Source organism: Piliocolobus tephrosceles, chromosome 1, assembly GCF_002776525.5.
Source record: "Piliocolobus tephrosceles isolate RC106 chromosome 1, ASM277652v3, whole genome shotgun sequence".
Classification (NCBI taxonomy): domain Eukaryota; kingdom Metazoa; phylum Chordata; class Mammalia; order Primates; family Cercopithecidae; genus Piliocolobus; species Piliocolobus tephrosceles.
Window position 1 is genome coordinate 103,142,381 of NC_045434.1, and position 25,957 is coordinate 103,168,337.

A 25,957-nucleotide genomic window follows, 5' to 3' on the forward strand; every position below is an offset into this window, starting at 1 on the left:
ACATAGTAAATTTGGCTGAAGGTAATTGTCAGCTGCTTCTTTAGAATGAGCATAACAGGAGTCCATCACAACCCCTTATGTCTCCCTGTCCCTATACTCTGTGGTCACTCTTTTACCCTGGACAATTCCTGTAGTTAGGTGGCCAAATTTAATGAATAAAAATAGAGAAGGCCTAGTTAAATTTTAGATGAACAACAAATAATACTTTTTTTTAGTATAAGTACACTATAGTTTGGATGTTTGACCCCTTTAAATCGCATGTTGAAATTTGATCCCCAGGCCGGGACTGGTGGCTCTTGCCTGTAATCCTAGCACTTCGGGAGGCCAAAGTGGGTGGATCTCTTGAGACCAGGAGTTGGAGACCAGCCTGAGCAACATAGTGAAACCCCATCTCTACAGAAAATACAAAAAAAAATTAGTCGGGTGTGGTGGTGCATGCCTGCGGTCCCAACTACTCTGGAGGCTGAGGCGGGAGGATATCTTTCGCCTGGTATGTGGTGATTGCAATGAGCAGTGATCATGCCACTGCACTCCAGCCTGGGCAACAGCACAAGACCCTGTCTCCAAAAAAAAAGAAAAGAAAAGAAATTTGATCCCAAATGTTAGAGGGAGGTGGGGCCTAATGGGAGGCATTTGGGTCGTTGGGGTGGATCCCTCATGAATGGCTTGGTACCTTCTGCCTCTTGGTGAGGTGAGTGAATTTCTACTCTATTAGTTGCCATGAGAACTGGTTGGTAAAATGAGTCTGGAATCTCGCCTCTCTCTGTTGCTTCCTTTTTCATGATGTGGTGTCTATACATACCAGCTCCCCTTCCCCCACTGCCATAAGTGGAAGTAGCCTAACCCCATCACCAGAAGCAGATGTCAGCACCATGCTTCTTGTACAGCCTGAAGAATTGTGAGCCAAAGAAATCTCTTTTCTTTATGAATTACACAGCCTCAGGTATTATTTTAGAGCAACACAAAGCAGGCTAAGACACAGTGTGTCCCCGGAAGCCTGGGATATACTTACACTAAAAAGTTGTTTATTTGAAATTCAAATTTAACCAGGGTCCCTATACTTTATCTGGCAACGCTACCCTGTAGCTTTTGAATTTTTAACCTCTGGGACAAGTGAACAGGCACAACAAGGAAAACACATAGGTTTTCCAAAAGTAAAAACTAACATATTTTTTTAAACAAACAGTTCCAGGAAATAAACAGTCATTGCATACTTATAGCTGTCTCTGACATATTAATTTAAATGGTCCTAAATCAACATTCCCCCATAGTATTTCCTAAAACACTCATCTATGAGAAGGCCCCACCAAAAATGAGTTTCATGTTAAAATAAGTTTGTATAATGCTTCATATTGTCTTATTTTCTTAGAAAGTCACATGTACATTAATTAATTAAAGATGCAGAGAAGTAGTGAAACCTATTTAACCTTGTATAAATCAGTGTTTCCCAAGCTCATATAACCATGAAACATGAAAATATTTTCCTTTATTTAATCTCCCTTTGACATCCCACCGAGATCATGTTTTGTGAATAAACTGAGAATTGCTGTCTAAATTGTTGAACAACCATTGTCTTATATTCATGTTCTTAGATTCAGGAAGCAGGAAAATATTCAGAAAAACAATTTCAATATCATGGTTAATTTGTTTTAAGGTTTGCTGCCTCAGATATGAGGAAATTCAGTTAAGCAGAATACCACTTCCCCTAATAATATGGGATAAAGGAGATATCATTGCATTTTACATTTTGACTATAAGTTGCATGTTTTCTGGTAGGATATTTCATAAAAGTAGTCTAGTTTACTGTTGTATTACAACTTGGTCATGTAAATCCTAGTAAACTCTTGATAGATTAAATATAGTCTCCTAACAGGTATCTCAAATGAGTAATTGTGTACTGATTGTGTGTTGTCCTATAAAGAAGTGGGGATAAAAGTTAAATACGTCTGTTTTAAAGTTGCAGCTCACCTAACTGATTTATTCAAGCAATCTGTGGCTATGCCTCCAGAATGTCCACCAGACACATTTAAGAAAGATTTCTTTGAAAAGAAATGGAGGTAAGTTAATCCAATAATGTGTTCTAATTAGTATTAGGCATGCAGTGATTGAGGAAATGGAATATGCAGGTGCTATAACTTTTGGTGACTACATCAGTGAATTCACAGCCCTTCATCTCCCATACTATTAACAATTCATCATATAGTGGTGAGGGTTTTTGGTTTTGTTTTTAAGCTGAAATCATTGCCCCTTTTCACCATACTTTCCTTTCCTTTCACGTAGGCACACAGCATCCTCAAAACGCTGGAAAGAAAAGATAGACAAAACGAGGTAATTCTACCCCAAAATGCACATAAGCACCTGAAAGAGCCCAGAGTAATAGACTCTGAGAATGGGATAGGCCAAAATGTCCTACCAGGCACCCAGATGTTATTTGACTCTCTTCTGCAACATGTCTACCAAGTGGTCATTCAGGTTTATGTGACGACGCCACTGTCTCTTGAGGAAACCCATTTGACCATTAGATAGATCCTCTTCCTGTCCTAAGCAAGAAAGCTGTCCAGGCCTTCTCTGTGCTTTTGGCGATTCTAATATACCAATAAATATTCTGGAACTTAATGCAGAACACAATCATAAACTTTCAATGTTCTTATAATTCACAGGAGGAATGTGCTCTAAGCATTATATGGTTTGGTTTCCTTTTAGTCCTAGGTGGGGATCTCAACTCCAGCTCTTTTGTCATAGAGAAAAGAAGCCAGATATATTTATTGAGTATATAGCAGTACATATGATACTATCTATTGTACACATTTGCATGGCTCCTCTTCAGGATGACTTCAGGATTAATATGTTTCTTCATAAACATGTCAGGGTTGTCTTGTGAAATGTGTTAGGGGAGTGCTGAGATAAGACTTTAAGCCTCATGGGTCACCTCCCCTATTCAAGGTCAAACTAGAAGGGATATACTGTCTGCAGGGAGGATAGCTTAAGTTTTGCATGACATGACAGTCTTCATAAGGAAATGAAGACTCAAATAAATGGCTATACCTGAGTGTCTTTATGCTAGGTTTGATGAAGAATGGACACTCATGGAGAAATATGATAGGGCAAAAAAGCACAATCTAATGGTAATAAGCTGGGGGACTGAGGCAAGGTCTGTTGCTCATATTCCTCTCTGTGCATCTGTGTCTTCAGAGATAAGGATGCTCCTTCCTGCAGGTATTGCAAGGGTATCTCTCATAAGAGGGTCTTATGAGCTGCTTCAGGGGAAGGTCAGAAAATCCTTTCTAGATTTTATGTCCTGCTTCAGGGAAGAAGGGCAGAAGTGAGAGTAACCTTCCTGCTTCTGCCATTTTCTCACATTCCTTCAGCTGAAAATATTCAGTGTGTCAAGCTGCCGTATTTTAAGGTAGTGTGCCCTGAAGCCCATTATTATCAGACTATCCCTAAAAGCTTCTCCAAGAGACCATGATTGCCTGAGAGGAAGGAGATTAAGAGATGGGGGATAGGATGAGATAGAGACTTCATTATTATGTACTCTTGAGTGTTCATTAAACTGTGTACATATGCTTGTATTACCTATACAATTTTTTTTAAATTTTGAAACATTAACAATCTCAGGTTTTAACTTATAGGTATATAATGGCAAGCCAGTGAAAGTTTTTTGAAGAAGAAGAGTAAAGCACATAATTAGATGAGTGTCACAGAAAGACAAGTGTTGGCAATGTGGAAAATGACCTGGGTCAAGGAAAGAGCAAGTTTCAAGGAAATAGAAGCTGGTCAGCAAATGTCAGATGATGTAGAAGAATCAGAAATGGGAATGAAAAAAGAAATTTGGGTTTATCAGTTACAAGGTTGATTAGTTTCTTTTGTGAGAGTAAGTTTAAGAGAGTGGTGGGCAGCAACCAGACTGCCATAGATCGGTGAGTGAATCCAGTGACACAGTAGAGATAAGAAACTTTGAATGGGAAGTGAAAGTTGAAGTAAGGTTGTATTTTGATCATGCCTGTCTGGTATTTCCAGACAGATCAACTAGTATAAGACCACTGGTCACAGATCCAATCAGTTACAATTTGATTACTTACAGAATGTCTGATGCTGGCTGCTTGTTTCACTTCAGTAACTTTTACTTCAGGAGTTCAGTTTGCTCATCAATAAATGGAGGCTAATTGGACTGCCAAATAGCAGTCCATGGCAGACGCATAGCAGGTCTCTTTTAGCTCTCACACTGGGGGACTGACAGCTGACTAGCACGTGCAGTTGTCAAGATCATGGGTTTGGAGGCAAGCAACCTGAGTTTTAATTTAGATTCCACCCTTTATTGGTAATGTGATTTGGAATAGGTTACTTAACTTCTCTATACTTTGGTTTTTCAACTCATAAAATGAGGACAAAAGTAGTAACTCACAGGGTTATTGTAAGATTAAATGTAAAATATTTTGCAAAACTTAAGTTTTTTAAGTGCAATAAGCACTTAAAAATGAAAACTATTTCAGGGAGGATTTAGTTCAGCTACATTTAACAGACAACCTCCAAATCAGTGCTCATATTAAAAAGGGGCTTATTTTCCTAATGTGAAAGAAGTCAGAGATGGGCAGTTCATGGTAGGAAGCACCACAACATCATCAGGAATTCAGATTCCTTCTTTTTATCTGTTCCATCATTCTTAGTACATCATTTTCATTCTCAAGCTTACTTCATAGTTGCAAAAGGATTGCTGCAGCCCCAGGCATTACATTCATATTTCAGGAAGTTGGGAAAGACATGAGGCAAGGACAAGGAAAAGTCTCCCAGCTGAGTCAGCCCTCTCTAAAAGCTCCTGGACTTACCCAATGACTTCCGTTTACATCTCATTGGCTTTCCCTACATAATGTCTCCCCAACATAGGGGTTCTGGTATTGGATAACAGGACTATCACGATTGCTTTCATTTAACTCTATAACCACTGACCACATTAGTCACAAATCATGCCTCAAGATTTTGTTTTTGGTTTAAGTTTTTTTGTTACTACTGCTACTGAAATTATGAAAATCAGTAGACTCTAGCTGTCATTTAAACCTCAGAGAATTGAAAAACCTCAAGAAGTTTAACCATTACAGGGCTATGTGGTTTTTAGCCTTTTGAGACCAACTACAAAATCAAACTAACACCCAGTATCATTATTTCCTATCTTACATGAGAGTCTGATTTTTGAAGTAAGAAATGTGACTGATTCTAAAAGAAGAGAGAATGAACCAAAACAAGTTGACAAAAAGTATCTAACAAATTAATTCTTATCAGTTTTATTGTCAGTGATTGCATTCATTGCTGTGGGATTTAGAGCTAAAGCACAAACAAATAACTTTAAAATGTTCTATGTCTTCTTTTGCATCATTATGGAAACATCAACCAGGAAGGAAATTGAGACAACACAAAATTATCTAATGGATATTAAGAACCGCATAATACCACCCTTTTTTAAGTCTGAATTGAACCAGTTATATCAGTCTCAGGTAATTGACTATAATGAACAATAATCTAATAAAAGTTTTTATAGAAGTTGATATATTGCATATGTTATTATGTAATCTATCTTTCCTGATGCTGTTTAATTCTTTCCTGCATCGACCTGACTGACTAACCTGTACCCTTCAAATCCATATTCTCACAAGCATGTGATAGGGAAGACTAATTTCAGGTCTTGCACCTAAGTAGAAGTTCTCTGCAATGTATTACTCTCACTCCCTGATCCTGCCTTTCAGTCTCTCTATTAATTACTCTCTCCCATCTATGTTAAGCCTTTTTAGGCAGAATCTTTCCTATCATTGACCCTCCTCTGATAACCCATTTTGAAGTTTTTATTCAGTTAAAATGTCCTCACCCATCAGCTGCTAAGATAGCACTGAGAGACTGTGAGTTCTTGGAAGCTCAGGGAGGGAGAACGCTCTTCTCCTGTTCTATTTCAGCCTAACTGTAGGACCACAACCCTGACCTTCCCCTCACTGACCAAAAGTTCATTAAAACCCTGAAGCAAAGCGAATATTTTCATGTGTTCAGAACACCCTGCATTTCTATGAAAATTTCAGAAGAAATTATGGGAAATTATGACTAGTTAACAAAGCTAGAATGGGGTTAATCAGTCTCTTATAGAATTTTAGTTTGTAAACTTTATTTTCAGGGCATTAAAAATATGTTTTCATTATTGCTAATCAATTTAACATATTTGTAACAGTTGAATTTCAGCCATGTATAAGTCTAAAATAAGTTTTTTTTTTCCTTTCAGTTTAATCGTCTGGACAGTCTTTCCAAAAAACTGCCTCCTTTTACAAAGAAAAACGAAGATGCAAATGAAATGGCTGTTCAAGATACATCTGATCTTAATCTAGGTAATATGTTAGCATAGCACATACTCTGATTAAATGTCCATAACTGAATAATACCTAACAGCGGCCTCTTAGGACATAACCAGTGATAGCTGATGACATAGCCTACAGTGACGTGCATATTACAGATCTGGCTGAGTTATATGAAAAAACTAAGATGTAAATAACATTTTGTTTTCATCTTGTATGCTTAAAATTGGCCTAAATGCATTTAGGAGACCCGACTAATTTAAAAAGCAGGGGAGTAATGAAAGTTCATTGGGGAACAAGACGTTCATAAGGTCTCAAAATATCAACCCACATATTACTTACAAATTATAAGGAGGAAAATGTATCTTTACAATGGAGACATTGAGCATTTTCTACCTTAACTAAGTCATCAAACTCCTACCAACAGTGAGACAACCAAGCAGTGAGTGAGTTCTCAGGTAATGCAACACAAAGTGCATAGATTCTTGATATGGTCTGGCTTTGTCCCCACCCAAACCTCATCTTGAATTCCCGAGTATTGTGGGAGGTACCTGGTGGGAGGTAATTGAATCATGGGGGCAGGTCTTTCCCGTGTTGTTCTCGTGATAGTGAATAAGTCTCATGAGATCTGATGGGTTTATAAGGGGGAGTTCCCCTGCACAAACTCGCTGTCTTATTTTCCTGCTGCCATTTATGTAAGACATGAGTTGCTCCTCCTTGCCTTCCACCGTGATTGTGAGGCCTCCCCAGCTATGTGGAACTGTGAGTCCATTAAACCTTTTCCTATAGATATACCCAGTCTTGGATATGTCTTTATAAGCAGTGTGAAAACCGACTAATACAATCCTATAGAGAATTCTTGCAAAAAATGCTTAACCAGAATCTAATCAAGAGGAAACAGAGACAAATATCTACCAAAATGTAGACATTCTATAAGACTACCAGCCTAGCCTCTTCAAAAATCAATGTCATTAAAACAAAAAAGATGGGATGATTGTTCTAAACTGAAACGGACTAAAGTGATATAAAAACTAATGTGAAACCTAAGCTTTGATTAGATCCTTGATTGAGGAAAAAACAGCTGTAAAAGATATTTTGGGGAAACTGCACAAGTTTGATTAGGAGACTGTGTAAGAGAGGACATTGTTAAATTACTGTTAATTTCTTGGGTATGATGATGGTGCTATGAATATGTAGGAGAATATCTTCATTTTCAGGAGCTGCATGCTGAAGAATTTAGGGATGAAATAAAATTTAGTGTTTCTCTCTGATAAACTGAGTAGTTAAAATACCCAGATAAAGGAATTTTCTACTATACAATACGATACTTGAAGTTCAGCTGTCTATAATGAACACAGCCAATAGAAACATCTAATTATGACAGAGTTGGTAAACCAAAGATTAAACTGGAACAATGATGTATAAATGTGATGGGGAGAAATCAGGGATCAGAAATTAGTGGCTCTTATGCTGCCTCTCAGACCTCCTGTAGCCTGGGCAGTCAACATGAACCAAGCACTGTTTATTCTCCTCTTGAAATGGAGTGAGACTGCAGAAGTCTTTTCCGCACAGTACTTGAGGCAGCCAGGACTATTCAACCGGGGTTGGCACAGACACAGATTGAAATGTATTTGCCTCTTCAATCCTAGATAGATTTCTTTAAAATTTGTTTTCTGTTGTACCTATTTCTTAAAGAGATACATTTAACAAAGAGCTACCTTTTCACAGTAATGAATGAATTTAAGTTTGGAAACTTTAAAAAAAGATCACATCTCAGTTGCCATTGCCAGGTAAAAGTAGAATCAAATTACTTGGCCTCTTCTACATAACACAACAAGGTGACAACTACTGTTTGGTCATAATACCTATAAAGAACCAGCTAGCTCCTAGGGAGTGTGAACTTTGCATATACCTTCCTGTTTGTTAATGGCAAACATTATATCATATTTTAAGAATCCCTGCCTCTTAATGGCTTTCTTATATTTAGTCTTTCTAAAGAGAGTGGGAGAAAAGATACCTTGTTCATTGTAAAACACCTTGTTCAATGTTTGTTCATACAAACATTAGTAGTCATTATATCATTGTACAAAATATCACTTTGTAAGGTTCATTTCGGGTTTTCTAGATTTCGAGCCACGTAAGGTTTCGGAACAGAACTCCTCAAGTGTGGCTAGCCTTCCAAAACCAGAGATTTCTGCGGCTAAGAAGGATTTCACCGCTCAGAACCAAACTGAAAATTTAACAAAATCTCCTGAAGGTATGGCAATCATTTTTTAATCTTATTGTTTCTTGAAACTGAACATTATGCCTTTTTGGCATATGGGAGATGGCACTAGGAAGCGTGGTTAAGAGTTACAGAAAAAAATTGAGAGGGTCATAGATCCTGGGGCTACGCAGCTTTGCAAAGCTTCTTAGTACATCAAAGTATCTTAAATAACGTTTTTGAGAATGACTGAAAGTTCCAGATTGAAGGAAAGAAATATAAAGTAATACTTTTTTGATGTTATTTTATTTAATTTTTACTAATTTTTCCCTTTTAATTATCTAAGAACTTGTATGATTTATTGAAGATCAGACAACACCTGACAGCTTCTCTCGAGTAGTCAAAAATTTGGTACTTAGATTTACCTGTTGTCTCAGTACTTTCTTGGTCCTGCAGGTGCTAGAAGAAAAACATAAGATATAATCTCTATCTTACATAGCACATAATCTTACTGGACTAGCAGAAATTGAAATACAGAATAATACAGGATAATATCTAGTTACAATGGAGTCACATTATGCTGATTTTGCTAAGATAATTCAACTAAATATAGTTGGTCACAAAAGAGAGATAGAGTAATTTGCATTGTGTAGATAATTTTGCCACCACTTGGTTCTTGTGGGCATGTTCCATGCTGAATGTGCGATGGGAATCTATGGATGGGTTTCAGTTATCTCTTATAGAGCAAGTATTTTGCCACATTTAAGGGTGAATTAAAAGATTTACCTGGCCAGGCACTGTGGCTCATGCCTATAATCCCAGCACTTTGGGAGGCCGAGGCGGGCAGATCACTTAAGGTCGGGAGTGCAAGACCACTGGACAACATGGTGAAACCCTGTATCTACTAAAAATACAAAAATCAGCTGGGCATGGTGGCGCTTGCCTGTAATGCTAGCTACTGAGGTGGGTGAGGCGGAGAATCGCTTGAATCTGGGAGGCAGAGGTTCCAATGAGCTGAGATCATGCCACTGCACTCCAGCCTAGGCAACAGAGTGAGACTCTGTCTTAAAAAAAAAAAAAAAAAAGAAAAAGAAAAAGAGAAAAGAAAAAGGATTTACCCCATACAAGACTTTTGCGTTTCTAACTTAAACTTCTCTCCTACAAATTTTATTTGTTCAGTGGGTAATTACTCAATGCCTGCTGTGTGCTAGACATTGTTCTAGGCGTGGATATACAACAGTGATGAGACCCCTCCCATATCTGATGGAGCTAGACTCCTCCCATGTTATGGGCAAATGTAGACAATATGTAAACAAATAAATAACTCAGATAAATTCAGGTTGTAATAAATATTATGACATAATAAAACAGTACAATGTATGGAGAGTGACTTGGGGAGAGGGACAACATTCCATTAGGAGATTAGAAGGCCTCTCTGTGAAAAAATAGTTGAGTTGAGACAAGTACAAGGAGTTAGCCCTGCAAAGCTTCGGAGAGAGGAATAGTTCATGTAGTGAGAATAGCAAGTATGAAGGTCCTGAGGGGAAGAAACATTAAGGAGGCATGTAGCTAGAACAAAATGAGCAAAGGAAAAAGTAGAGGGAGATGAGCTCAGACAGAGGGGCAGAGATGAGATCATGTAGTACTTCTCAGTGCAGTTTTATTCTAACATCAGTGGAAGGTTTTGAGCAGGGTAGTTACATGGCTAACTTTTATTTTTAAAAGATCACTCTGTGAGGATAACCACTCGTGGCAAGGAAAGGCAGGAGTGAGAAAAAGAGCAAGCAAGGAAGAAGAGAAATGGCACATGTGAGAGTCGCTAAAGACCTGGGCTATGATGGGCGAAGTGGGAATGGTGAGAAGGAAATTAATAGGAACTATATCATGAGGGTGGAGCTAATAGAATTTGCTGCTCAAGAGGATGCAGGAGTGAGACAAAAAGAGGAATCAAGGATGATTCTTGGGTTAAACTGATTGTGAGGCTGAGAATCTGTAGTTTTGATGAGTTCGCACGTGGCACTGATGTTGCTGATATAGGTTCATGCCTTGAGAATGGCTGTCCTGAGGCAAACTCTAGAAGGTAAAAGTCAGGCAGAGGAAGAGCCAGTAAAGGCCATTAAAAAGAAGCCAGTAGGCCAGGCACGGTGGCTCACGCCTGTAATCCCAGCACTTAGGGAGGCCGAGGCAGGTGGATCTCTGAGATCAGGAGTTTGAGAACAGCCTGGCTAACATGGTGAAATCTTGTTTCTACTAAAAATACAAAAAATTAGCCAGGCATGGTGGCACACACCTGTAATCCCAGCTACTTGGGAGGCAGGAGAATCACTTGAGCCCGGGAGGTAGAAGTTGCAGTGAGCCGAGATAACGCCATTGCACTCCAGCCTGGGCAACAAGAGCGAAACTCCTTCTGAAAAGAAAAGAAAAGAAAAGGGAAAGGGAAAGGGAAAGGAGCAGCAGCCAGTAAGGTAGCAGAATAACAGGAGTGTGAAATCACTGCGTGTTTTGAGTGTATCAAATGCCCCTGAAAGGTCAAGCAAGATGAGGAAGGAAGATGGGCTTGAACAAGATGGAGATCACTGGTGAACTTAACAAGGGCAGTTTCAGAGCATGGAGGGGATTGAAGCCTAAGTGAAGTGGGTAATAGAATGGTGGCAGCACAAGACTACACAGCTTTACCCTAGAGTTTTGCTTAAAAGACTAAAGAAATGGGATTGCAGATAAAAGAGGAATATGTAGTCAAGGAAGAGATATTTTTCTAAAGATTAGGCATACTAGAGCCTATTCGTTTTGCAAATGATGATAATTCCACACCAGAGAGAGCCTGATGATGCCAGAGAAAAGGGTACCTAAGGTGCAGGACTGCAAGATCCTAAAGAAGATGGAAGAACATGGCATCTGGGGAAAACCTTGAGTGACAGAATTAACCTTAGATATGAATAGGGTCACCTCCTCCATAGTGACAGGAGAGAAGAGAGAGAGTAGGGATACATTTGCAGGCAGGTTGATAGGTTTGGTATGGGGAAGATGGATGAGGGAATTCCAGTCTGATTGCAAAGGAGTGGATATAATGATAGAGCATCAAATCTATTCCAGATAAGCAGGAAAGCAAAACAAGAAGGGAGGGACTGCTTGTGTAAGGTGGCAGTGTTGGTGAGAGACCTCAGTGAGGTCAAATAATTGCCTGCTGGATATGACAGAATAATAAGCTAGAAGAATAGGAGGTGGTAATCCAGAAAGGGTGCTGGAAACAGAGTTTGAAATGGTAAAATTATCGGGGTTGGCAAGGTAAAAAATGTGGCCATGAGATTGTAAGGTGGAAAAGATGAAGAAACGGTGTGATCAAGAATCAGGTAAGACAGGGTGTTCAATGGATCATCCAGGTGATGTCATCAGGAAAGACAAAGTGGGAGACCCTCTCAGGTGTAAAAATCACCAGTGAATAAAGGCAATGTTCGAGAGTGGTCAGTAAATGACAACCACTTGGAGAAGTAGTAACTAATACAGTCTGATGGCACAAGCTTCAAAGAAACAAAGCTTTGAAGGAGGAGAAATAAATTGTTTGAAACACCTGCTGCACTCTCGGGTACCGAGGTACTTGAGATAAGGGACAATAATATGACTCCACTGTAAATGGGAAATTTAATTTTGATATAAAAAGTTTAAAGAAATTCAGAGTAGGAAGGAATTAACACAAAGCAATGGAGAAAGCTTTATGGAAGGAATGGCCTTGAAAAATAAACAGAATTTCATAGATTTTGAGATTTAAGAGGTGAATCACCTGCAACAACCCTCATTTTACCTAAGGAAACTGAAACCTGTTCAAGCGACATCTAAAATCATACAGCAAATTTGTGACTGAGCTAGGGTTAGAATGAGTTTCAAGACTCCTTATTCTCTATAGTATATTATACTACATTCCCGATGTAGGGAAGAGAAAAGAATATTTATTTTATCAATTAATTCTTTTTTTGAGAGGGAGTCTTGCTCTGTCACCCAGGCTAGAGTGCAGTGGCACGATCTTGGCTCACTGCAACCTCCACCTCCCGGGTTCCAGCGATTCTCCTGCCTCAGCCTCCTGAGTAGCTGGTATTACAGGCGCCCACCATCACGCCAGCTAATTTTTTTTTCTTTTTTTTTTTTTTGTATTTTTAGTAGAGATGGTGTTTCACTATGTTGGCCAGTCTGGTCTCAAACTCCTGACCTCAGGTGATCCGCCCGCCTCCGCCTCCCAAAGTGCTGGGATTACAGGCATGAGCCACCACACCTGGCCTGAATATTTTATTTAAAATAAAATGAATAAAATGAATGTGTTCAAAAGCTTAAAGGGAGAAATGAACAGGAAATCAGTGTAAGTAGATAAGAGTGTTTTTATCTGATACTAATACAAGCTGATGTCCAGAAAATACAATAGAGTCAGCTAGGGAAGGTTTGGACTTGCAAAATAAAACGTGGGTTCAGTGCTCACTGTGATAACACTGCATGGAAGCACCGCCAAATCCTGTAGTGGCTTAAAACAGCCAGTCTGTGGGCCTGTGGATGTCCATGGGCAGCTCTGCCCCAGACTGGCACAAACCAGGTAAGTTTATCCTGGGAAAGGTAGTTGTTAACCATTCACCAGCACACCTCCAGCTGCAGGTAAGGTTCAGTGTATTCCAAGAATGCCACACTGTAGGAGCCAAGGAGCCACCATGCTGGGCAAGCCGTCCTCACAGCAGAGGGTCAAAGCTCAAAAGAGACCAGCAGAAACACATGCTGCACTTCACAGCCTCTGCTCAGCCTGGCACACACTGCCATCCACAGACACATTTGTTGGTTAAAGCAAGTCCCGTGGCCAAGCTTAAAGTCAATGGAGCAGAGAAATATACTCCACCTACAGGGAAGCCATCCTCAAAGGGGAAGTAAATAATTGTGAATAAATAATCCAGCCTTCCTCAGCATGGTAACAAGGAACCGCTACTGGTTCTTCAGTCGGCTCAGGTCCAGCAGTAATATTGAGATGAACGCACCAGTTGGATTGTACCACTTGTTCAAATATTAAAGCACCTCAGCTGGTAATCAGCCACTGATCCAAGACCCTCAAGGACTCCCTCCCCCATGATCCCGATCCCTGGAGAAGCCCTAGGCAGGCTCAGTGGAATAATAATCTGCATGTTTTATGGGAGGCAGTCTAGTATAGAGCAGAGCTAAGAGTACAGGCTCTATCTGGGTTCACATCCGGGCTCCTTGTGTAATAGCTATGAACACTGGGCACATTATTTAAACCCTTTATCTCTTCCTGTTTCTCTTCTGTAAAGGGGAAATAATGCTATATACATCACAAGGCTGGGAGAATTAAATTAGTTAATGTATGTAAAATACTTAGCACAGTGTCCAGCTCATGATAAATTCCATACCATATTTACTATTAATAATAATAGTATGAGCAACAAATTAGTACTTATTAGACTGATACATGCATGCACACAAAGCAGTAATACACATATGGCAAGGATATGAACAAAAACTGTACCAAGCTACTACAATGGTTGCCTATGCAGAGAATGGTGATCAAAGGGAATAAATACATTAAAGCACTGATCACTGAGTTCCATTCCCAGAGATTCTGATTCTGTTTTGGTCAGGAATAGGGCTTTACTGGCATGTGGACTGGAAATCTCTATTCTTCCAAAAACAGCCCAGGGACTGTGATACACGAATGGGTTTGGGACACGCCGAGTAGTAAAAGGAGCATGTTCCTTGTGGTTCCAACACACTTAGGTCCACATTCCAGCCCTGACCCTCATTATAGTTTCTTGGACAAGTTATTTAATCCTCTGATCCTCTGTTTCCTTTGGTAAAGAAAAAAAAAAAAAAAAAAAAAAAAAGACACTACAACTATATTAGTTAGGACTTTTAAGTTTACAGCCATGAGAACTTAAACTCAAATTCACTTGAACGACAACAACGAAAAAGGAAATTTATTGGTGACCAGAAGCAAACCACAGAAAAGTGGCTGTGTGGCTGTGGTGCTAGCCCAGGGGCATTTGGCTTCAGGTACTCTGGCTTTCCAGGAAAGTATTCGTGTTGTCTGAATGCCTGTTTCTCTCCATATCCTCCCTGCCTCCACCATGACCCATCCCTACTTTTTCTTATTTGGTTTTATCCTCTCCTACAAAGGACAGGTTATCTCCATGTGGCAGAGATCATGACCATAAAGGCCTCAGATTCTGATTCTTCCAGATCCATAACCTACTATGTAAGATAGGGTTATCGCTGTCCGCTTCAGTGGAAATATCCAGGGAAGGGACCTCATTGACTGGGCTTTGCTCCTCATGGGTGGGACCAGGGATGTCCTGGCACCAGATGTGTGTGGCAGTAGTTTGCATAGAGATGGAGGATGGGAAGAGTGCTGAGCAGTCCAAGATTATAACTGCCAGAGCCCCCTCATTCAGGTGTAAAAACATGTGTGGCACTCACCTGCAGATCGTGGACACTCAAGTATTAGTCCCCTTCCTTTTCCTCTCTTCCTGATTTGAATGCAGGAAAGGATTTTTAACTACCATGATCTAAAATGCCATTCTTATTTCCACCTCCTGGATCTGTGGAACAAAGACACACAGCTACTGCTGCATGGATTTCCTACACTTGCTCATTCCCTCATGCAACTGAGGAAAAGAACAAGGCACCGAATTTAGTGATTTGAAGATTTAATTTTATGGCTTAATTTATCTATACTTACTAAACACTTTTTAAAACTATAAATATAGTAGTAGAATCAAAATTATTGGGATTTTTTTTACTCATTAGTTTCAAGAAATCTTTCAGAGTTAATGTTGTATTGTATTATATATTGTTGATTTAATAAAAGGAACCTTGAAGACCTGGGTATAATTCAGTTCATCCTAGGCAAGCCACTTGACTTCTTAGAACCTTACTCTTCTCATTTATTAAAAAAATGGATGCTAATAGCATCTGTACTGCCCACCTTATAGGTTGTGCGAGGACCAGTATTAGGTCATGTATGTAAAATCACTTTGGAAAATGAAAAGGCAAGAATTAACAGAAGACTTTTCTCCTTTTAAATAAGCTCTTTAAACTAAAAATAGAACTGCAATTTGACCCAGCAATCCCATTACTAGATACACAGCCAAAGAAAAAGAAATATTTCTATCAAAAGGATACATACACTCACATGTTGACTGCAGTAATGTTCACGATAGCAAAGACATGGAACCAACCTAGGTGCCCATCAATGATGGATTGGATTTTTAAAATGTAGTACATGTACACCATGGAATACTATGCAGCCACGAAAAAGAATGAAATCATGTTCTTTGCACCAACATGGATGCAGCTACAAGCCATTATTCTAAGCAAATTAATGCAGAAACAGAAAATCCAAAATCACATGTTCTCACTTGGGTAGAAGCTAAATCTTGGATACTCGTGGGTATAAAGAGGGGAATGAGACAGCGGGGACTCCAAAAGGAGACAGGAAGGGAGGAGGCAGGCTGAAAAACATCCTATTGCGCACTATATTCACTATTTGGGCAGCGTGATCATGCATTATACCCTTGTAACAAACCTGCAGTAAATCTAAAAGAAAAATTGAAATTAAATAAAATAAATATAAATTAATAAGCTCTTTGAAAAGCAAAGAAGAAAAGTTTCCAAGTTGGTTTATGTTCTTATATACTCTGATATTACTTCCAATGTCTTTGAATAAAATGTCCATGTGGCATAATTTAAGCTTTCTCTCTAACAGAACCAGAATCTTATGAGCCTGTGAAAATTCCAACCCAGTCCTTGCTGCAGGATGTTGCGGGACAAGCAAGAAAAGAAAAAGTGAAGTTGCCTCATTATTTGCTGAGTTCCAAGCCTAAGTCTCAACCTCTTGCAAAGGTAAAACAAACATGGGAACAAACTCCCCACAGCCAATCAGCATTTGATGTAATTCTTTATTTTTTATTTTTTTCAATCCTGCTCCTTTTGTAGATTGTATGTAATTCTGATTCATTGAAGTTATTAGTTTCCAGCCACTGTGTACTGCTATTGGCCGTATTGATATTGCTATTGATCTCACCATGAAGCTCTTTAAACTTACATCTCACATGTGTAAACACAGGCAGTGCTTTGATGGAGCTGGCTCATACAGGCTCCTGGGAGACATTTTATGAGCCAGTTATCAAACCACTGATAGCTTGAAATCAGCCATGCTGGGAGTACTTGCACCATAAAATTAGTGAACACTAGAAATCAGAATTGTTTTCAGACAGCCAGTTTACCAGCATACTACTACTAGCTAAAGGAATCATTGGCCACCGTTGCCATGACTCTTAGGATAAAATCCAAATGACTTAACATGAGGACAAGGCCCCATTTGCTTCTTCGCCCTCACCCTGAGTCAAACTCACTATAATTCAGCCATTGTAGATTTCATTCTTTAAAAATACCAAGCTCCTTTCTTCCTCAGAGCCTCTAAGATTAAGATTCCACCCAGTTCTATAGGGAAACCTTCTGGAGTCCACCAGTTTTGATAAATATCTTTGTTTTCTTCCATGGCACACTGTGTTCATCTCCATCACAGAATTTATTGTTATATGTAACTGACAAAATTACAGTATGTCTCAAACTTTAATGTGCATATGGATTACCTCAGGATCTTATTAAAATACAGATTCTGACTCACTAGGTCTGGTGTAGGGCATGAGATTCTGCAGTTCTAACAAACTCTGAGATGATGTCAGCGCTGCTGATGTGAGGAATAATAAGGGCACAGACCAGTGGTTCTCAAAGTGTGGTTGTCTGACCAGCAGCATTGCCAACACTAAGAACTTGTTATAAATGCAAATTCTTGGGCCCTGCCCCCAACCGACAGAATGAAAAACTCTGGGGGTAAAGTCAGCAATCTGTGTATTATTATTAATGAGTCCGCCAGGAGATTCTGATGGAAGCTAATGTTTGATGACCACTGGCACAGATGAAAGAGCACAGACTCCAGAATCAGGCAAACTTGAGTCTGAATCTTTGCTATGGTACTTACCACTTGACCAATTATCTTTCAGTTCTCTGAACTTGACTTCCTTATCCTTAAAACAAAGCCTAAAATACCTCCTTACACGGCTGTTGTAAGGATTACATAAGACTATAAACATTCATTTCCTCCAGCAACCTAAAAGTTATTTTTCTCTGGTGACAGGGCCTTTTTTTTTTTTTTTTTTTTCTAATCTTGGGAACTCAAAATAGAACCATTTTATTAATTTTTCCTTAATGCAAAGGTGCAAGATTCTGTTGGAGGAAAAGTGAACACATCCTCTATTGCATCTGCCGCCATTAATAATGCACAGTCACCCCCTTTTGGGTTCCATCTTCTCCCGTCATCAGTGAAGTTTGGAGTGCTTAAGGAAGGACATACCTATGCCACAGTTGTAAAGCTCAAGAATGTTGGAGTGGACTTCTGCAGGTGAGGCCAAGGGACCAAAGGTCTGCCTACCTTTCCCTACCCTGTGACTTGTCTTTGGTCACCTCCATCAGTAAATGTTTATTGAACCGAACTATAATTATTCCTTGAATCTTCACATGATTCATCCAGTCATTTACACACTCATTCATTCATCAACAAATCAGTCAGTGTTTATTGGGTTCCAATTATATGGTAGATACTTCCTTGCCCTCCTATTCATCATTATTCATACTTTTTTCTTGGTAAAAGCAACTCACATCCTGATCTCCACTAGTGGAAAAAAAGGAGGAGGTTGTACAAGTGTTACAGCTACTAATGCACAATAATTGAAAGTCTTTTTCTCAAATCCACTAACTATAGTAATACCAGCTGATGTTTGTTTGCACAGTATGATCCGAAAAGCACTTTTAATTACATTGTTTCTGCAAAATGGAGGGAAAAACCTTATGAGACTACTGTAAAAGGAGAAACTGTGTAACTTGTTTTAACATCTTGTAGGTTAGCAGAGGCCAGACTTCAGATCTCCTGAGTCCCACCATATGCCTTGCTTTACTAATAGTTTGTTTTGTGTGAAATTTCAAACCTTTCCATTGGATCAATAAACCACATACCTCTACCAAACAATTCCCAAGTACAAAATGTCCACTATTATATCTTAAATATAATATATTTTTTATATTTTATTTAAGTTATATCTGTTAAGTTATATCTTAAACATAAGCATGTGTATTACTTCCATTAAAATGGAATATATGTTTATTTCAGTTGCAGTCATTTTCAGAGTTCAGTGGTAAGTCCTTCACGAATGTTTGTGATTCTGATTGATGATTGGAAATCAGATAAAACAAAATGATAGAAGCATCCAGTTTGAAAGATCCCTGTCCCATTTCAGTTATTTCAGTTGAGGCAAATCCCAGCTTCAGGAATGACCTTTGCTTCCTGAGAAACAATCTGATGTGGAACTCAGGCCACCAAATCACACATTATTATTTTTTAGGTTGTTGCCAACAAAGTGGGTGGGGAGAAATAGAGAGTCAACCTCAAACTAATAAAACTCATTCGTGCGGGTCCTGTCGCTCCAGTATAAAATTTTAGTTTTGGAGATTTCACTCCTCAGCTTGTTAATTCAGCCACGATAGAGCAGACAGCAAGGTTGATGGAGGAAGAAGCAGTGTTGGGGTCAGAGTGGAGGTAGGCATTTTAATTTACTCCAGGTCTTTAACCTTCAAGCAGAACCCACAAACCACAGGAAGGGAGAGAGATCAATAAGCACCATGTGTGAGCTCAGAGCTTTTCAAGTTCTTCGACGTTTTCTGAGCCTTTCTGTTTCTCCTCTCCTCAAACATGCAAACCCCATACTAAGACAGAGCAAAGCTGGCTCCCATGCTCCACTGCCTTCCAAAAGAGCCTTTATTCTTCAACTTAATGACCTGGCTGCCAGCATTTGCGTTCACGCTGGCAGCTACGCTGAAATGCACACACCAGCCAAACAGTCCCACTGCCCAAGCCTGGGCTGCTCGTCAGCAACCAGTAACGAAGGGTTGAAACTCAGGTTGGAGCCCGTTTTATGCTGATGAAAACTGTTGGAAAGGCAGTTGTGAAATGGGCCCCAGATTCTTCTCCCAATTGAATATTAAAGTTGTTTTTCTAATGGTATGGACCCCCGGCTCCTGTGTAGCAAATATTAACACCTTCCTTATTTTATAACATCCCAGCTTATTCCTTGCTCCTGTTTTTCATTATGGCATACATTTATTTTCATCTTGCTGCCTTGTAGGTTTAAAGTAAAGCAGCCCCCACCCAGCACAGGACTGAAAGTGACTTACAAACCTGGACCCGTAAGTCCTATATGTCATCTATTGTGTGTCCTTGCGTGCATGCAAATGAATATATATAGGTTTCCAGTGAAGTGGGCTTTGAAATCATTCTGCCCATTCATTTTAAACTATGTATAAGTCTAATGTTTTTAATATCATAAGCAAAAGATTTCTGGTAGTGATACAGTATGTGGCTTGATTGCATTCATTCCATATAGTAACCATGAGACCGATCCTATGCATAAACAGTTAAACTGCCAGCTATGAAAACAATTCTGAAGCTCACCTCACTTGTCCCAATATTACAGTTATGTACCGTTGTATAAAAACTACCGTTTTTAAAAGTAGATCCTTATGCAAACTGAAAAATAATTATTCCATTCTTTATATTTTATGTAAATCTGGTTTGCTCTCTTGGTATTTGCCAGAGAATATTATTTAATGCTATACTAAGAAATCATATTTGTTTGTTTGCTTATTTATTTATTTATTTATTTTTATTTTGAGACAGAGTCTCACTCTGTTGCCCAGGCTAGAGTGTAATGGCATGATCTCAGCTCACTGCAACCTCTGCCTCCTGGGTGCAGGCACTTCTCCTCCCTCAGCCTCCCGAGTAGCTGGGGTTACAGGTGCATGCCACCACGCCTGGCTAATTTTTGTATTTTTAGTAGAGACAGGGTTTCACCATGTTGGTCAGGCTGGTCTCGAACTCTTGACCTCATTATCCACCTGCCTTGGCCTCTCAAAGTGCCAGGATTCCATGCATGAACCACCACACCCAGCCAAGAAATCATATTTATTAAACTCATAAGTTGCCTCATTTCTCCAAAGATCTCTGAAAATACAAAATAAAAAATGTCAAACTATTCTGACTTTGATACATCCTCCAAAATGGCATGTTTAGTAAAAAATATGCATATTAATAGCATAGTCTCACTTTAAATTATAATTTCAGAAATATAGGATGATGTAAACATAAGTTCATCCTAAAATATAATAGTCACATTTGTAAGTCTTTATCTGTGCATCATCTGGCTGCTTTAACACGCCTTTTACTTCATACTTCACTCAGCAAATTTTGAGTTCCTCCCATATGCCATTGAAAGTGGCCAGGGCACAGAGAATGTTAAAAATGAGTAAGACACATGAGAAGCTTACAGAGCCAGGCACATAGTGGGTACTCGAGAGAGGGGTGATTGAGTGACAGAATGAAGTGAGTTGGTCTGGCAGACGCGTGACTCACTCATAACAGATGGGAAGAGCACATAGGCCTATGAGAACAGTGCACAGAATTATCCAGTCCTGTTAACAAGCACCCAATGCTCCCAGAGTCTGAAGCTCTTTTTTTTTTTTCTTTGAGACGGAGTCTCGCTCTGTCGCCCGGGCTGGAGTGCAGTGGCTGGATCTCAGTTCACTGCAAGCTCCGCCTCCCAGGTTTACACCATTCTCCTGCCTCAGCCTCCCGAGCAGCTGGGACTACAGATGCCCGCCACCTCACCCAGCTAGTTTTTTTTTTTTTTTTTTGTATTTTTTAGTAGAGACGGGGTTTCACCGTGTTAGCCAGGATGGTCTCAATCTCCTGACCTCGTGATCCGCCCGTCTCGGCCTCCCAAAGTGCAGGGATTACAGGCTTGAGCCACTGCGCCCGGCCTGAGTCTGAAGCTCTTAAAGCATCCCCAGTCATAGGCTCACACAGAAGGGTTGGTTTGGTATAGCGCAAAGTCAGTTGACTTCTTGTCACGACTGTGCCATCAAGCAGTACAGTTAATGCTCTGAGCCTTGTTTTCCTCATCTGTAAAGTTCAGACGAGATTATTTCTTAGCCCTCTTCTAGCTGTAATATGCTCTACAGAAAACAGTATTATACAGGCTGAAACTCCAAACAGAAACATTTTGGGATTATATCCACTAATTCACAAGTACTGGCCTGAAGTAATTCACCACTGTATTGTGTCAAGATTTCAGAACCTTCACAACATAAGGCAAAAGACAAAAATCATAACAAGCCCTTCTTCCAGTGTTCTGGGAAGTTAGCAAATCTCATTTTAATTTAAAGTAGGGATTATGCCAAAAGCCAAAATAGCTGTTGGATCAACCTTTATAGGTCCTAAAAACCCAGCATGTAGTCTTTGAAGCTCACTCTATACTATAAGGTTTTTTTAGTTTGACAACAGGCTTTGATAGTAGGTTTTGGCTCTGGCAAAAAATATAATCTGTAGACTTCCCCATATGTAAATCTAACCACTGTTCAGCTTGGTTAGTGGCCAACACTAAATGAATCTGCTCAAAGCCTGGGCAAACCTGTATGATGGCTGTGTTCCAGCTCTCCTCATGCTGAATTTCATCATTACCCAGTCCTGTTCCAACTGCTGGACTTGGAGGAGAAGGGTCTGCTGCTGGATATCCTCCAGTATGCATACGCTCACAAATACATTGTTGAAAAAACTGAAACATTTTTCAATTCTACTATTTATAAAATTATATTGAAGAAAACATTCCATTTGTATCTAATTGCTTTTCATGTAGTCGTTTCAGATTTATATTTTTCCAGATAACTGTTCCCAAGTCTGCTTTTTAACCCACCTCCTGGAGAGGCAACTTAGAAACATAAATAGCTCTCTCTTTGCTGGCTAGTGTTCTTTTCAAGGAACAAGGCAAGATGCCCGTGCCTTGCTGTGTTCCTTCTTCCTTCTGTATCAGGTTTCTTTGTTGGTACAATCCTCTTCCATGGGTTTTCAGAACTAAGCAGTTGGGCATTTCAACTAATGTCTCCCTCTACTGGTTTCATTATTTTATGCAGCCTACATTAGGAATCCCCTGAAGTCACGTTTGTCCAACCCATGGCCCGGGACGGCTTTGAATGCAGCCCAACACAAATTCCTAGACTTTCTTAAAACATGATGAGATTGTTTTGTGATTTTTTAAAGCTCATCACCTGATCATTACTGTTAGCATATTTTGTGTGTGACCCAAGACAATTCTTCTAATATGGCCCAGGGAGGCCAAAATAGTGGACACCCCTGCAAGGAACAAGGTAGGAAAGTTATGATAGTCACCAAGCCTGTTAGATGAATTTTTTCTTTTTCTTTTTTTTTTTGAGACGGAGTTTTGCTCTGTCGCCAGACTGGAGTGCAGTGGCACGATCTTGGCTCCCTGCAACCTCCGCCTCCTGGGTTCAAGCAATTCTCCTGCCTCAGCCTCCTGATTTGTACTTATATTAGATTAAATTGATCTTTATCTGAAGTAGCCCCTATTGCAGATTTCACTACTGAAAGTCACTACCGATATTAAAAAACTAGCACAGTTAGGAGTATTGCAAAATTTTGCCTTCAGTTCCACTTCCAATAACCTGGCATTTAGCTTCCTTATGCTTTTTCCTAAATAGCACCTGGTTTGCCCCTTCAACAATTTACCCTGGGTCCCCTTTACTTAATGGAATTCTACCTTCATTATGAAGTAATTCTACTAAATGCTTTTAATAACTACCATTTATTAGTGCAAAATTTATAGATGAAGAAACCAAAGGTAAGAGAGTTTAAATAACTTGCTCAAATTCATATTAAAAGCAAGGTTTGAACTGAGAGTTGTCTGGTCCTAAAGCTACCTTGTGTCTTATAGGTGGCAGCTGGTTTGCAGACAGAACTGAGTATAGAGTTATTTGCCATGGCTGTTGGAGAGGATGGGGCCAGGGGATCAGCGCACATCTCTCACAATATCGAGATTATGACTGAGCATGAGGTTCTGTTCCTACCTGTGGAAGCAAATATCCTTTAAAGTTCAACTTGAGTAATCATATGTAGTGCAGAAATTACACAAGTGAGGAAAACATGGAAGTCAAAATGCATCTCTACTTTATTAATTCTATCTTCAAAATCAGAGTTAAATTTATTAAGACAAAGGGTATCTTAATTTATCTTTGAAAGCACCTAGCCAAATCTAAAAAAATACCTGACACACAGTATATGTGCAGTAACTTCAAGCTGAATAAATGTAAATGTTATTGGCTATCTATGGAATATCAGACAAAATAACAAAACAGCAAGTCTCTATCACAAAAAATTATAATTTTATAGAAGGATAGGAGATACCTTCTTATTATAAAGGTTGGGTATTCACTGAATTATGCATGCATTCCTCCGTATCAGTGTCTCCAGCCACACAGATATTAGATAGATATCAAGTACCTATTACCTCCAAGGTACTATATGAAATACTTTATCATACATAAAAATGGATAACTGGATTCTGTCTTAAAAGGCATTATATAATCTAGTAGCAGAAATAAAGTCTTCACATTTTATTTCTATTCTGTACTTTCTCCAGTGGCATGAATTGTGTGCTGCTTGTGTTACTGTTCTACATTTATTTGATATTTGAGCTGGATCTTATAGAATGTGAAAACTTGATTGACGGGAACTTGAAGTACAAAGAATGAACAAACCATGGCAACAGGAAAACTCCAGGTGTTTGGGATGATTGGCAGGGAGTTCAACTTGCCAAGAGCTTGAGTATTAGGAATATAGTGGGAAATAGGTTGGAGTCAAGTTATGAAAGATCTTAAATCCTTGGCTTGGATTTTATTATTTAAGCAGCAGTGAACCACTGCAGATTCCTGACTCTGTGGGTGATATGATCAGCACATCTTTATTAAGATGAATCCAGTGTTATTGTGCAGGACATGTTGAAGGGGAACAACTGGATGTGTAAAAGAACCATTAGAAGTCTACCTGAATGGGCCATGTGTAAGCACAAGAACTGTGGGAATCGGGGAACAGTCAACATAAAAGAGGGATATGCATGAAAGACACGGTGGGGGAAGGAAACTGCAAATCTGAGGTAGCAGTCATTGATGGATGGAAGAAAGAGGACACAGAGTTCAACTTCAAAGTTTTGGGCTGAGATAATGAATCATGGATATGTAATATTAGATCTCAACTGACAAGTCAGAATTGGAGATATAATAATTTTAAGCATTGTTTACACAGAGGTGATGGCTGAACGTATGGGCAAGGAGCAGAAATCTGGAGTCAGTTTAGGGAGCAGGAGGAAGAGGAGCCAGTGGAAACAGAAGCAGCAATTAGAAAATGAAATACTTCAGAAGCCTTAGGAAGAATTTCAAGGAAAAGATGGACACAATTGACAGACGCTATTGAAATGTCAAAGAAAATTCAGATTTAAAGTGTTAAATTTGGTTGGAACAAAAACTAAATTACAAAAAGTAAAGAATGACTGTATTAAGAAAACAGAAACATTAGTTATGGATATTCTTTCAATAAAATGTATTAAAGGAAAGAGCAAGAGAACATGGTACCTCAAGGATGCAACAGAATATAGGAAGGATTTTCAGTTTAGTGTAGACCTATGTGTTTGTAGGTTGAAGAGAGTGGAGCAGAAGAGGTATATTACAAAGATGAATGAGTAGAAGTAATTGAAACTGCAATATCCAAAACAGGGCAAAAGAATAATAAAAAAAATAGAGCTGAAGGGTTAGTCTTGGCAAGGGAGAAGCTGAAGATAGCTAAGGATTCAGACATTCCGAGGTGAAGGAGAAAGTTCAAGGAACTTGTGTCAGATAGCACTGATGTCAATAAATGAAGTGTAGTTCATTTGTTCATTTATGCTTTCAAAGATGCAGAAACCCCTGCCTTTATGTAACTCACATTCCAGTGGGAGGACAGACAATACACAAAGTAAACCATAAACAATGATGGCAGTAAGTACAATGGAGCAAAATATAAAGTAGGAAAGGACAGTCCTCACTGGGAAAGTCTCTCTCCCTTCCTCTCACCTTCCTTCCCTTCCTTTTTCCCTTCCTTTTTTTGAGTAATGATGACAGGGTTTTTCCATTGTGATAGAAGGAAACTAGCCAAGGAACTAGTTTCTTCCTCTGGGAACTAAATCAAGTGCCCTTACCCTCTCCACACAGGTTATTAGATGCAAATACCTGAATCACTGCTGCTGATCATAGCAATGAAATCATTTGTATTTATAATAAATTTTCTATTTCCCTGCTTACAGATTAGAGAGAACCTGTCAGACACAGATAAAGGGCAAAAAATCTTATCAGATCTTTTATCTACATTGGACATTACTTCCAATATCAACAATGATAATTCGTAGCCCATTTCCCAAGATCTGTCATTTTCCCCACCAAAAAAAAAAAAAAA

The 25,957-nt window shown here is 39.2% G+C and overlaps 1 protein-coding gene across 1 annotated transcript in view; it reads left to right on the forward strand.

Moving 5' to 3' along the window:
* SPAG17 (sperm associated antigen 17) overlaps positions 1–25,957 on the forward strand; it is a 235,729-nt gene that overhangs the window by 196,930 nt on the left and 12,842 nt on the right. The window contains exons 39-47 of the mRNA XM_023222722.1: positions 1,958–2,057; positions 2,281–2,328; positions 5,390–5,489; positions 6,260–6,362; positions 8,455–8,586; positions 16,277–16,413; positions 17,790–17,974; positions 19,752–19,812; positions 23,409–23,553. Of these exons, the coding sequence (XP_023078490.1) occupies positions 1,958–2,057; positions 2,281–2,328; positions 5,390–5,489; positions 6,260–6,362; positions 8,455–8,586; positions 16,277–16,413; positions 17,790–17,974; positions 19,752–19,812; positions 23,409–23,553 (1,011 nt within the window). The remainder of the gene's footprint in view (positions 1–1,957; positions 2,058–2,280; positions 2,329–5,389; positions 5,490–6,259; positions 6,363–8,454; positions 8,587–16,276; positions 16,414–17,789; positions 17,975–19,751; positions 19,813–23,408; positions 23,554–25,957) is intronic.